This window comes from Pseudochaenichthys georgianus, chromosome 14 (assembly GCF_902827115.2).
Source record: "Pseudochaenichthys georgianus chromosome 14, fPseGeo1.2, whole genome shotgun sequence".
Classification (NCBI taxonomy): domain Eukaryota; kingdom Metazoa; phylum Chordata; class Actinopteri; order Perciformes; family Channichthyidae; genus Pseudochaenichthys; species Pseudochaenichthys georgianus.
This window is the reverse complement of record NC_047516.1, coordinates 23,987,177-24,000,943: the sequence shown is the minus strand read 5'-3', so window position 1 is coordinate 24,000,943 and position 13,767 is coordinate 23,987,177. Positions and strand designations below refer to the sequence as shown.

The following is a 13,767-nucleotide window of genomic DNA, read 5'->3' as shown; positions in this document are numbered from 1 at the left end:
ATTACTGCACTGGTAAAGTAAAATTAGGCCGATTAATAAGATGTGAAGTGCTTTGTAACTTTGACCCGCTTGACTGAATACACAACAAACAATGAAGAAAGAGTTTTATCTGGGCTGCTTCGCTGCCAGCTGCTCCCCCGGGACCCGGAAGTGGCGTATAGCCTGCACTTCAACATCAACGAAGGTGCTCGAGATATGCTGTATTGAACCAATAACACAAACTAACTGTATCACTATAACATGATGATGAGGGTGATGGTGATGAAGAATGCATCTAACGTTCCGCTGTTCATTATAATACAAAAACAGAGCATTAAACAAACCATCATGCTCTTACTTTGAAATCATGCGGAAATGTAGTCATCAGCGGGCCATCACGTGGTTTCCGAAAATAACCGAGTGACACGAGTAGATTTTAGCCGAGACCGGCGGAAAATATGTCTCAAAATTCCGTGTGTGTAAAAAGACGATCCGCGAACAGAGATTTGAGATCCACGAACAGAGATTTGAGATCCGTGAACAGAGAGTTGAGATCCGCAAGCGCATTTTTGGTCCACAAATACAAAATGGATTCACAAATGCCTGATCGAAAGTTGTAAATGTTAAAGAGATATTCACTGATCTTTTTTTTATTTGTGAACATATTTAGCGTATTTGCAGATCCGTTTTACACTTGCAAATGTATTTGTGAGTTTGCAAATCTTTTAAATGCATTTGTGGATGTTGTTTTACATTTACAAATCACATATTTACACACAAATTATTTTTATGTTCACACAAATAATTATAAGACATATCTATGCCCATAGACTTATCTTAATGAAAAATGTGTCACATTGTTGTGCTATGTTTCTTGTATATGGGAAGAATAAAATAACAATGGAGAAGGTCAACATTGTGTACATGAGTCATTACACTTGGATGTGCCATTGACACACTGCTGTCGGCTGGATACACCTGTACATTCTTAAGCAAACACATGAGATAATAGAGTCGGAGTGGTGAACCCCTCTTCAATGGTCACACAGCACACAGTGAAATGTGTACTCCGCTTTTAACCCATCCTAGCACCAGGACCAGTGGGCAGCTATTGTACAGCGCCCGGGGGGTGGGGGGTGTCCGGTGCCTTGCTCAAGGGCACCACGGCAGGGCAGGAGGTGAACTGGGACCTCTCCGAGTAGCAGTCCACACTCCATATTTAGATCTGGTCGGGGACTTGAACCGGCGACCCTACAGCTCCCAGTCCAAGCCCCTACTGACTGAGCCACTGCCTGGCAGCAGACACTAAAGACACTTTATTTTATATATGCAAAATATTACAACAGCCCTGCAATAAAGTTCAGTTTTGGCTGACTTTGTTTACTGCTCAGATCCTTCATGCAATTAAAAGTCCTTACATAAACATTTCAACTAATATTAGGATGGTGATACGAATGCATTCTGTTTAAGTTACAATTGAATACATGGGTGAGCCCCTCCAAAGGGTCACACGATTACCTTGAGGGGCTGTCAGATGATTAAAGTGGTATGAAAGAAGGAGAAACATAAAGGAAGCATTCATCTTCCTGGACTCCTTATTTTCTCCAGTCTTAGCCTCTTTACGCCTCCTATTTACCCCAGAATGAACACAGTTGATACATGACATGCTGTACTGTGTTTCTGCTAAAGAAACCATTACACATATCTCTTGTTTTTATGTTCATACAGTCATTTCTTTATATAAAACCACTTTGATAACAGCAAGAGCTCTGGTCGTTTTTCAAAATATTACAATTAAAGTCAGATGAAATATATTCTGTTGTAACAATGTACTTAAATTGCAGTTATACACCACATTACTTTAGACCTTTTGAAGTGTTATCAGAAAGAATTGTCCTCAACATCCTCTTTTATCCGTCTCTTGCAGTTATCGCGGGTTTATTCTTTTCCTCACCTTCCTCTTCTACACGGCCTACCATCTTTCACGGAAACCTATCAGCATTGTTAAGGTGACTAGGACAACTCAATTCTTTGTTATCTACTGTGTTAGCAGGGACGTGACACGTGCGGGCCAGGGGTCAAACGCTGCCAGAAATAGGCTCTTGAATTACACACATTGGACTCAGATCTTATCACATCTCATGTTGTATTGTCCTGTATCTGGGAGGGCAATAATAACCGTGTCACTCAACCTTCTTCCTGTTGTGTTTTTCTGTCTGATTCTCAGGGTGAGCTGCACAGAAATTGTTCCACAGTCATTCGGCCGGCAGACCTTAACATAACCAATAATGAGACGTGGTGTGACTGGGCGCCCTTTGGTAAGTCTTTTATTTGATTTCCACTAGTTCGCTCACTTCACTTATGAGTAGGCATTGCAGACTCTTAGTATATCAACAATCACTTAGTGCAGAAAGTCTGGTGCACGTTGCCATAATCAGCTCAGCAAGGCCACTTATACCACACTGCTATTAACTGTCCTAGATGTTACTAAGCAGGTTTTCATGTAATGACTTCGAAAACAGAAAATAAAAATACAAGTCAATGCTTGTCGGTGTTCGTTCACATTGCAATGCAACAATGAAACAGGAGCTTCTCCTAGCTGGGACAAAATGAAACTGTGTGGGCGTGTCACTTTCCCAAATAATAACTTCAGAAATCCAAACAATATGTTGTTCTGTTATGTTCAATCCTCGAGTCCTCACTGACACTAAGAAAGTGGATCACATCACTCCTGCTCTGAAGTCTTCACACTGGCTTCCTGTGTGTCAAAGAATAGATTTCAAAATACTGCTGCTGGTTTATAAAGCACTGAATGGTTTAGGCCCAAAATACATTTCTGACCTCCTGCTAAATTATGAACCATCCAGATCTCTCAGGTCTTCAGGGACTGGTCAGCTTTCTGTCCCAGAGTCAGAACTAAACATGGAGAAGCAGCGTTCAGTTACTATGCTCCAAATATCTGGAACAAACTCCCAGAAACCTGCAGGTCCGCTGCAACTCTGACTACTTTTAAATCCAGGCTGAAGACTTTTCTTTTTGTCGCTGCTTTTAATTGAACTATTCACATCTTAGACTGCACTGTAACTTTTATCCATGTAATTCGTCTTTTAATGTTTATGTGATTATCTTTGCTTTTTAATGACTGTTTTTAAATGCCATTTTCTTAATGTCTTTCATTTTTGTACCACACCTTGAATTGCCTTGTGTTGAAAGGTGCTATATAAATATACATAAACGTGCTTTGCCTTAAATGTATTTCCTGTTAATATAACACAGCCAAGTATTTCGATTTCTTCCCGTTTCGTTTTGCAGCTCCATAAACATGATGTCGTTTATAACGTGTGCACTCAGTATCACTTTTTGTATAGTGGCAAATGACCTTCTTCTGCGTAAACCTGACCTCTTGTTTGCATTATTGACAGAAATGATATATACAATATAAGAATGCCTTTAATCTCTAATTTAATCGCACACGACGGAAGTGATTGCAGTGGTGCTGATGAAACATGCAGGACTATACATGGTGGTATGCAGGAAGCTAAGTTTCATCTGTCTCTCCCCTCTAGACCAGGACAACTACCAGACCCTGTTTGGGATCCTGGATAACTGCTTCCTGGTGGCCTATGCCATCGGCATGTTTTTCAGGTTTGTTGGGACTTTCTTATTCTGCCTTCGTGTCCGAGTGTGGGTTTGTGTGCTCGACTGACTCATGTATTGTGTTCGCAGTGGGATATTTGGAGAGCGCCTGCCTCTGCGGTATTACCTGAGTTTTGGGATGATGATGAGTGGAATGTTCACATGTCTGTTTGGCCTCGGCTTCTACTTGAAAATCCACTCCATTTATTACTATGCGGTCATCCAGGTAAAGACACAACATCACAAATGTATGCGTTTTCTTTCACTCCCTGAGAACAAAACAGTCCCCCAAGAGAATGTCCACATGCACACCGCCTCTCCAGATTGCTGTGAAACATACTGAACGTGTTTGAATGAATGGCTTTTACACAAACAGCTATATTGGCAACAACAAAAGTGTGTGTGTGTGTGTGTTGATACATACAAAGACGAATCCCACAGAGAATTAGCTTGCGAGATTTAATTGTGGTGCAGTAGTTGGAATAAAGAGGATAGAAGTCAAAGCGACCGAAGACCCTATGATAGATGTTGCTCTGCTCTCAGGGCGTCGGCCACAGCACTTTGTCGTTTCAGAAAACAACAAACTCACAAGTTATTTGATGATTCATTTCCACTCACCGCCTAGGTTTCACTGGTCTCCCTTAACTCCTTCCTTCCTTCCTTAATACGTCTCTGTGTGGATGCTTACTCAGGGCAAACTAATGCATACTCAGAAGAGTTGTTGTTTCACTTCAGTCTTTTCTTCAAAAGTCCCTTTGACCACTCCGGCAGCCTGCGCAGTCAGGTTTGAGTCCTGAGTGTTTTGACCTCGGGAACAAGCGGAGAGCCGGTTTGTGTCTTGACAATGTCATAAAAATGGCCATCAGAATCACCCAAAGTGATATCTGCAAAAAGCTTGTTTGTTTTATCAACAGTCGTAAACCTCATGATATGTATTTACACTCTCTTTTACTCACTATTTCCTTTTGACCCGCCTTAACTTTGGAAACGCTGGTAAGACCGTATGAGTCTGATCCAACACGGCATGTGCTGTTCAATACATCCCTCGCCTTCTCTTGCTTATGCATTCACTGCTGTTCAGTCAGCTGACACCCTCACATGACCCCTGCAGGCAGATTCCTCAAGTCAATTAAACAACCTCTGGGGAAATATAGTTAGAAATATTCCTCACCCTGTAAACAATTAAACCTCATTAGAACGTTAATGAGTATTAACTCCTATTCGACCCAAAGGAGGCGTGTGGCGCAGTGGGTTAGTGCGTTGGTGATCGGATCAGGGGGTCACAGGTTCAAACCCCACTGCAGTCAGCATGTGGTTGTGTCCCTCAGACACTTCACCCCAAAGTGCTCCTGTGGGGGTTGCCCACAGTGTTGAGTATGTAAGTCGCTTTGGATAGAAGCGTCTAACATGTGACGTGTCATGTAAAGCATGTAACAAGAGAGCTTCCCCCACCACAGGGTGAGCTCTGTGAGGTCTGACCTTCAGGGATCTCATGGTTGCTTTCCTCAAACTTCACATGACTCTCAGCGACTCATGTGACTGCAGGAGTGTGTTTGGGCTTATATAGGTTTGGCGTGGGAATGTTAAGACTCGCCGCTCGCTTGCCTTCTCTCATTGTCCTCTTTTATGCTTCTTATGGAGATGGTGTAGGCCTGTTCCCGTGTTAGGAGGCTTTGATGCAGCCAGTGAACTCTGGTTGCTTCTCTCTGCAGGTCTTCAACGGCATCATGCAGACCACCGGCTGGCCTGCAGTCGTGGCGTGCGTCGGCAACTGGTTTGGAAAGGGGAAGTGAGTACTGCACGGCGACAAAGTCCTGCTGACTGTGCTGGCATGTATTTGTAGCTGGCTAATCACACGTGCACATTAGTCATGTTTCTGACAGCCCAGTGAGACCTGGGTTTGAGTTATCTCAGACCACAGGCATCACATCCATATCATATATATAATCAGCCCCTCAAATTCACACCACTGTTCAAAAGTTACAAACCCCCTGCCACAAAAGGGCACAGTCAGAACACAATGTGAAGGGCAGAAAGAGACAAGGTTAGCGCTGAGCAACAGTTCATTCAAAAATAACAGAGATCAACAGATATGGGTTCAAACGACTATCAGCTAATCATCAAAACATGTGCATATTAAAATAGGAACAGGTTCCTGTTTCAGTGTCAAGTGCTCAATATCCTTCTTCTTTTATCAAATTGTAATAAAACCATTTCAGTTTAAAAAAAACCCAACGTCAATCAGAACATCCGAAACAGCTGAAGATTTAAACTGAAGTTTATGTGGAAACTGATTCTGTGTACGTGCATAAAAGAAGCCAGGCCACCCGGAGGAATCCGATTAAGCCGTATATCATTTAACCTGCAATGTAATGAACTGAAGAATCTGGTGTGTTTATATTTTTTAAGGTTATTTTTTGTTAACACTAGAATCGCCAACGGGTCAAATTGACCAGCTTTTGATTTTCAAGGTACAATGTTCTTTTATTTATCATGTGAGTTTTCAGTGAGTTTTGATCAGGGGACGAAACGTATACCAATAGAATCTGTGGACTCTCAGCTTTTCATCTGATATAGTTTGTGTCGATAGCATGAAGTATAAAATATCGCTACCAGTGCTGAGTTAAACGCTTGGTGTTAGACTCGTGTTTTGTTTAGGTACAAATCTCTCTATCTCTCTCTCTATCCCTCTATCTATAAGGAACCACAGTAGACAAAAGGCGTTGCTATAGCAACACTTCATGTTTACGCTGCATTTTCTATGAGGTAAATATTACCCGCTGGCGGATATGGGTATAAATGGCAATTTCTTTGGCAATTTTTTCAATCTGACTTTATTTTGACAATTTGTACTACATTCAATGAAATTGTAGCTCCTTCTCGACATGCAGAACACGATTTATATTGATCTGAATCTGACACTAGGAAAGAAAAATAATGTTTCCTAAAGTACTTCTACTGAATCAATGTGTTAAATATGGCGAATTACTTAAAGGATTAAAGGAACTGCTTAAGATTTGCATCCCCAACATATTGCACTAAAATAAAACATTTGTTAAAGAGATTTTATAAGGCCTAGAGAAGTCATGGCCTCTGTCTTTGTGATTTGCCCCTCAGACGTGGCTTCATCATGGGCGTGTGGAACTCCCACACCTCGGTGGGGAACATCCTGGGCTCGCTCATCGCAGGAGCCTTCGTGTCCTCGGCCTGGGGAATGTCCTTCATCGTCCCGGGACTCATCATCGCCTCCACTGGGGTCCTGTGCTTCTTCTTCCTGGTTGAGAGTACGTTTATTTTTCATTGGTTAAACCTACACACGCACGCGCACACACACACACACACACACACACACACACACACACACACACACACACACACACACACACACACACACACACACACACACACACACACACACACACACACACACACACACACACACACACACACACACACACACACACACACACACACACACACACACACACACACACACACACACACACACACCTGCATGATAAAAGTCAAAAAGGTTATTTATGTGGTGGAGTTTGAGCCCTGACTGGGCAGGTTCGTCTGACATTAGCAGACGAACTAATGTGCTAATGTCAGACGAACCTGCCCAGTCAGGATTGCACTTGACCTCATGTTTGTAATACAAACAGTTTTTTGCAGCTGTAACTTTAAAGGTTAATGTTTAACAGCGCTACAGCACCATCAGCACATTTAGAGGGAACATACAGTGTTATGTTTTATCACTTTAGGATGATATAATGATACTCTCATTTCACCACACTTGTGTTCGTTCTGCACGCTGTGATGTTGAAACACTGCATGGAGCTTCCAGCGTGGCCTTGCAGTGCATTTGCCACATACATTGTTCTAATTGCTTTTCTGTATTTTCATATCTTTAAAACTGTCTCCTATTTTCATGTGAAACGTTTCAGTTGACACCCCGTTTGTGAAAGAGATAACACTATGAAAGGGAGAATGATGTGTGCTAGCCTCCCCCATACGCTTCCCATCGGGACTGTGTGTGTGTGTGGCCTAGCATTACTATCCTTGTGGGGACCTAAATCTGTTTACACAGACACGAGTGGGGACTTGCCTACCTTATGGGGACATAATGGAGGTCCCCATAAGGGGAATCATTAATTTTAGGGTGAAGACTTGGTTAGGGTAAGGGTAAGGGTTAGGCATGTGTTGGTTATGGTTAAGGGTAGGATAAGTCTCCAGGAAATGCATGTAAGTCAATGTAATGTCCCCTGAAGTGATGTATACATGTGTGTGTGTGTGTGTGTGTGTGTGTGTGTGTGTGTGTGTGTGTGTGTGTGTGTGTGTGTGTGTGTGTGTGTGTGTGTGTGTGTGTGTGTGTGTGTGTTTGTGTTTATAAAGTTATATAAACTGTGTTCAACTGTGTTCAGTTATCTTGCTTTGCAAAGCTGGGGTAGGTAATTTTGGAGAAAGCAGCTCGAGATCGCTAGAATTTGAAAATAAACAACCGGAAAAAATCTGCCACTTCCTTACAGAGCCCCTCCTCCAACACACACGAACGCGCACATGACCAATGAGGGCACGAGATAAGTTTGTGCCCCGATGGAAGGCTGACAGGCAGGTAGGCCATCCAGTTACTTTAGCCGGCTCAGATGATTGGTCGTGCTTTTTACAGCGCCACGGCTTCCACTGATGATATTTTTTTATGGATTTGTTGTCAAAGCACTTTAGATATTCATTGCTATCGGGATGTTAAGAGCATTCCATGGAATATAGCAAAAAGTGTATCTCGAGCCGGTTTCTCAAACGTACCTACCCCACCTTTAATAAACCACCAAAGATAACTTTATTTTAACTCACTTTGGATTATCACAACATAATGCATAACGGTTAATTGAGTATCAAAATTGTCGACAGGAATCTTTTGGTAAATAGACTGAGCGATCAGTTGGTTTATCCCTCTCCGACCATAACATATGGACTATAACATATTCCTCCCTCGGTAAAGTGTGAGTCATGTTTACCGTGGCTCAGCTCAAAGACTGGGAGCTGGAAGATTAGACACAGTGTATCCTGTTTTTCATATATCTTGTCAAACCTGAATGATGCTTCTAATTGAATCTTTTCCTGTCTCTGTCAATCAGAACCTGAAGACGTAAACTGCACTACTCCTCATCGCCATGTGAGCTACAACACAAACACTGATCTTCCATATCGTTCGGACAATGCTCGACCTCATGCATGTGTGTTTGTGTTGTCAGAGGGAACAGCAGAGCAGTGAGACGGAGCCTCTCCTGCAGAAGTCGTCTCATATCGACAGAACTGCCAATGGTGCCATCAACGTGGAGCCTTCAGAGGTCACAGTGGAGCCTTCAGAGGTCACAGTGGAGCCCACCGAGGCCATTAGCTTCCGTGAAGCTCTCAGCATACCTGTGAGTGAGGGCGGCTGTTATCATTAGCCACTTTCACACCAAGTACTTTGCCGTACTTTGTGCCGGCACTTAGTACCCCCATGGAACTAAGAGCAGATCACGGTCACACCGGAATAAGTCCCAGAGGGAAGATTACGCAAATGAAGCCGCTGACGTCACTTCTTCTTCTTCTGCTTTGGGTTTACTGGCAGGCCGCAAACAACTTCACGGCGTATACTGCCACCCGAGGTCCCCGGAGTTGGGGACTGGCTTCAGTAGAAGCTGCTGGGACTCCCAGCAGCTTCTACAGCAGTAATCAAATCAAATCAAGTTTTATTTATAAAGCACATTTATAAACGATTTTTGGTCGAGCCAAAGTGCTGTACATATAATAAAAATAGCCTACAGTAAATCGCCAGAACGCCGACACCTCCTCATCTCCACCGCTCCCATGTTTTTTTTGTGTTGCCATAAGTTAGTCTCTCTGCGTTTGTGCGCGGGGTTAATGCTAATGCTAATAATGCTAATGCCAGCAAATACAATGGCGGCTTCACAAAACTTTTCAGAGTTTTACGGGGCGTGGTTTGCAATTCGCCCAGCCAATCAGAAATTGGAACTTTTTTCTCCCCAGGAAAGTACCACCTCTCTAGCAGGGACTGAAAAGGGGGGAAAAGTTCTCATGAACTAAGTTCTCTTTTTGGTGTGAACGCAAAATCCCAGGAACTATCGGAACTAATTGGGAAAAATACTCCGGTGTGAAACTTCTGATATTCAAATACTCTGAATTACTGACAAAGTGTTGCAGTTAAAACAGATATAATCTAAATATATTGTATACCCAGAACTTGTATCAAAGAAATACAAGTATTGTGTGTAGAATTGTAAATCCTTTGCTTTGGTATCACCTAGTGGCGATTTGAGGAATAACACTGAGGCATTTGGACACTTTTTTAAAGCAGAACTAAGACAATGAGAACAACTTAAAAGATGGAATAATCACATACAAAATAAACACTTAGTAGTTTTTTATCACTAATTGAAACAAGATTTACAATATTCAAGTTTATTAAGTGCTTCAAGTTGAATTCAGCTTGTTTATATACTAGACTGATTAGTTTCCCCTTCCTTGTTAGTGAACATTACAGCTATAATAATGACATTTTCAGGATTGATTCTAGATAATAGTTTGCGCTTGCTATAGTGAGAAGAACCTTTAATTTACTAAAGGGGGCGATAAGACATTATTATATTCCTTTATCCTGAGAGAAATTGCTGTGCAGCAGTTATGGAACAAAAGTGCAAATATTCAATTATAAGGTATCTAGAGAGGCAGAGCGATTGTGAGTCATGGCAGTGTGATAATAAAGACATTTTGGGATAATAAAAGTGTTTTTTTCTCACACAGGGAGTAGTGGAGTTCTCTCTCTGCCTGCTGTTCGCTAAGCTGGTCAGCTACACCTTCCTGTACTGGCTGCCTCTCTACATCTCAAATGTTGGTATGTATTAGCACACCGTCTTTATTTAATGTTGTTCTAATTGGAGATACTATCATCCATGTCATATGGTTTAACCTACATCATTTAATCATTTTTAATGTGAGATTTCTTTTTTTCCTCTTCAGCACATTTTGACGCTAAAGAGGCCGGCGACATGTCAACGCTGTTCGATGTTGGAGGAATCGTTGGTAAGCTTTGAGTCTCAACGGGTTGATCATGTGACTTTATCCAACGTGTTTATGAGGGAAGAAATAGACAGGAACAATTAAGAAGATTTAAATTATTTGTTTGCTTCCACAATCTTCAGCTTAGACCTTGTCATTGCAAGGAAAACATCCGGTCTGCTAATCAATACCTCTAGAATCATGAATAGATCAAAGCAGAAGCTCGGATCATATCGAGGAAATCTCTAATGAACCTACTGTCTATCTATCTGCTTCAAGTTTAAAATGTTTTGTTATTTTGAAATGGAGTTCCTTCCTAATATCATGTTTGACTAAGAACATAGCAAAGTGACATTTTAGATACACATGACCTGACCTGACCTGTGTGTGTGTGTGTGTGTGTGTGTGTGTGTGTGTGTGTGTGTGTGTGTGTGTGTGTGTGTGTGTGTGTGTGTGTGTGTGTGTGTGGGTGTGTGTGTGTGTGTGTGTGTGTGTGTGTGTGTGTGTGTGCTTGCAGGCGGCATCACGGCAGGCCTTGTGTCGGACTACACAGGTGGTAGAGCGACGACCTGCTGCTTCATGTTGATCGCTGCAGCCCCAATGGTGAGTATTATCTAATACATCTCATTATTTTACAACTGCACAGTTTGATGACATATTTGCAAGGTCACTTTTTTGACCAGTGTGGACTGATCAAAGTCAGTAATCCCCTGACAAAAGCTGACAAATCACAGTTTAAACCTCGTCAACGTGAGTGGACTGCAGACGGCCCAAAGAAAAACAGACAATTAGAGCCCGATTGCACCATTGTGTTTTAATAGTGATTGCGCCAATAGCCGCTGATTCCAAATGTTTTAATGATTGCAAAGATGCTGAAATAAGAGACTGTGCCTTTATTTGTGTTATTGTGTTATTTGTAATATTCATGCTGATGTTTTTTCTCTTCATGTTTCAGCTTTTCCTCTATAATTACATCGGGCAAAGCAGCATTGGTGCTACAGTCGGTAAGAGCACTTTAAATAATAATAGTTTGGTCTCTCTGTAAGGTTTTATTTTTTCCCGCAATAATTAATCAATTCAAAAAGAAAATGTATGAGATTTGACCAAAATGCTTTCTAAGATGAATGCTTTCCTCTGAACTAAAAGCAGGCTTGTTTTGTTTAAAAAGCACAAAATGAGTTGACTTTGAAACTGAATGTATTCATCTACAATGTCGAAAACACATCGATGTTTTGATTGAAAGGAAGTGGTTTTAGAAGCAGTGTTTTTTCTCCATGTGAAGGCATGCTGCTGCTGTGTGGAGGCCTGGTGAACGGGCCGTACGCTCTCATCACTACGGCTGTGTCTGCTGACCTGGTAAGACCTGGTGCAGAATCACAATCTGTTGTTTTACCAAGTAGGTTTACACATACGAGGAATTTACTTTGGTGTATGTGCATACAAAGACACAGAAAGAAGAATATGTAGCAAAACATATACAATGAAAACAGACTATTTCAAAAAACGTTTAAAGCTATTTTAAATGACACAAATTTGTACAAATGACATACTGTATATCAAATCTTTAAATTTAAATCTGATAGTGGGAATCCCCTAGTCTTTGCCTTATATCGATTAGACATTCAAACCATACTCGCTACTTAAAGTCTTTACAGTGGTGGAATGTAACTAAGCACTTTTAATCAGGCACTTCTTCAGCTTTCATTTTGAAGTATTTCCATTTGATGCGTTTTGGTATATTGTGATTGTGATGCTTTTCTATTTTGTTTCTTTGTGTAACTAGGGAACACATGAGAGTCTGAGAGGAAACTCCAGAGCGTTGTCAACAGTAACGGCCATCATTGACGGGACTGGTTCAGTAGGTACGTACGGAGGCTTCGGATCCGATCAACCCTGTATTATTCCTGCTGACGAACAAACAGACTGAACCAAAAACAAAACCTCTTGTATTATTCTATATTACTGAACCCATTTTATAACATTATATAAAAAACTAGGTTTCTAAAAAGTCTAAAAGTATGAAACTTCTTCATGTTAAAAGAGTCAGGCGTCCGTCTATTAATGTGTGTGTGTGTGTGTGTGTTCTCCAGGCGCTGCGGTGGGTCCTCTGTTAGCAGGTCTGATCTCTCCTACCGGCTGGAACAACGTCTTCTACATGCTCATCTCTGCAGACCTCCTCGCCTGCCTGGTCAGAAACACTCCTTCATTCCCTGAACTCTTTAAGATCTTTTTGTCTTTACTGCTCATAAAAGTCCAGTAGCAACACCCGGACTGACCCATTGTTTGTTTGTTTTCAGTTTTTGACCAGGCTTGTTTACAAAGAAGCTCAGGGTTGGTGTCGACGAAGCCCATGAGCCAGAGGGTAAGTACTGATAGCATTTTACTTAAACATATTACATTGGCTTTTTTGAAACAAACAAAACAAAATAGTCAGGACGCGTTAAACCTAGCTTGAAGACTGGAAGCAGCCAGGCTCTGTCCAAATGGAATAAATCTGTCTACCAGCAAGTTACTTAAACCTACTAACATATTATATCTTGTTTGTTGTGGGATAGTATTCAATAGAAAAGCAGAAATGTGAAAGCTATAATTTGTTTGTTTTTTCGTTAGTATGTGCTCATCGATTAACGTGATTAATTTGAGCTCTTTAGATATGCTAGTATGTAGATTCGTATATCTGTGAAAAAAAGCCAGACCCTTATCTCCTGTTTTCCGTCTTTGAGCTAAGCTAATAAACTGTTTCACATCTTTCCTCAGGTGTCATGCTTCAGGTTCAAAGCAATCTGAAACATGATCAATCTGCGGCGCGAACAAAGAAATCAGGGGCAATGCAGAAACTGACCTCAGGATACTTTGGGACAAACCTTTTCCGTTTAAGCAGAATGGAAACCACCAGCAGAAGATTCACGGCACTAAACGAACAATTGAAGCCTTCTTATTTTGAAGCAGAGAAAAAAATGTCTTTATGGAGACAAACCTTTTTTATGACTAATCTACTCTTGTTTGTTTTAATAATCTTTTATCATTAAACTGTGCATTTTTTGTACATTTCTGTCTTTGAAGTTTTTACATCAATCCCCATTTCAC

The 13,767-nt window shown here is 41.4% G+C and overlaps 1 protein-coding gene across 2 annotated transcripts in view; it reads left to right on the top strand.

Moving 5' to 3' along the window:
• The window catches only part of slc37a2 (solute carrier family 37 member 2), a 31,756-nt gene extending 18,030 nt beyond the window's left edge, over window positions 1–13,726 (top strand). For both annotated transcript variants that reach the window (XM_071205496.1, XM_034098915.2), the window contains exons 2-18: window positions 1,907–1,988; window positions 2,207–2,297; window positions 3,546–3,624; window positions 3,706–3,841; window positions 5,328–5,404; window positions 6,733–6,899; window positions 8,754–8,791; window positions 8,871–9,041; window positions 10,426–10,516; window positions 10,642–10,704; window positions 11,198–11,283; window positions 11,636–11,684; window positions 11,963–12,036; window positions 12,464–12,542; window positions 12,771–12,868; window positions 12,978–13,042; window positions 13,438–13,726. In XM_071205496.1, coding sequence (XP_071061597.1) covers window positions 1,907–1,988; window positions 2,207–2,297; window positions 3,546–3,624; window positions 3,706–3,841; window positions 5,328–5,404; window positions 6,733–6,899; window positions 8,754–8,791; window positions 8,871–9,041; window positions 10,426–10,516; window positions 10,642–10,704; window positions 11,198–11,283; window positions 11,636–11,684; window positions 11,963–12,036; window positions 12,464–12,542; window positions 12,771–12,868; window positions 12,978–13,034 — 1,438 coding nt within the window. In that variant the 3' untranslated portion in view covers window positions 13,035–13,042; window positions 13,438–13,726. The remainder of the gene's footprint in view (window positions 1–1,906; window positions 1,989–2,206; window positions 2,298–3,545; window positions 3,625–3,705; window positions 3,842–5,327; window positions 5,405–6,732; window positions 6,900–8,753; window positions 8,792–8,870; window positions 9,042–10,425; window positions 10,517–10,641; window positions 10,705–11,197; window positions 11,284–11,635; window positions 11,685–11,962; window positions 12,037–12,463; window positions 12,543–12,770; window positions 12,869–12,977; window positions 13,043–13,437) is intronic.
• Window positions 13,727–13,767: the final 41 nt, after the last annotated feature.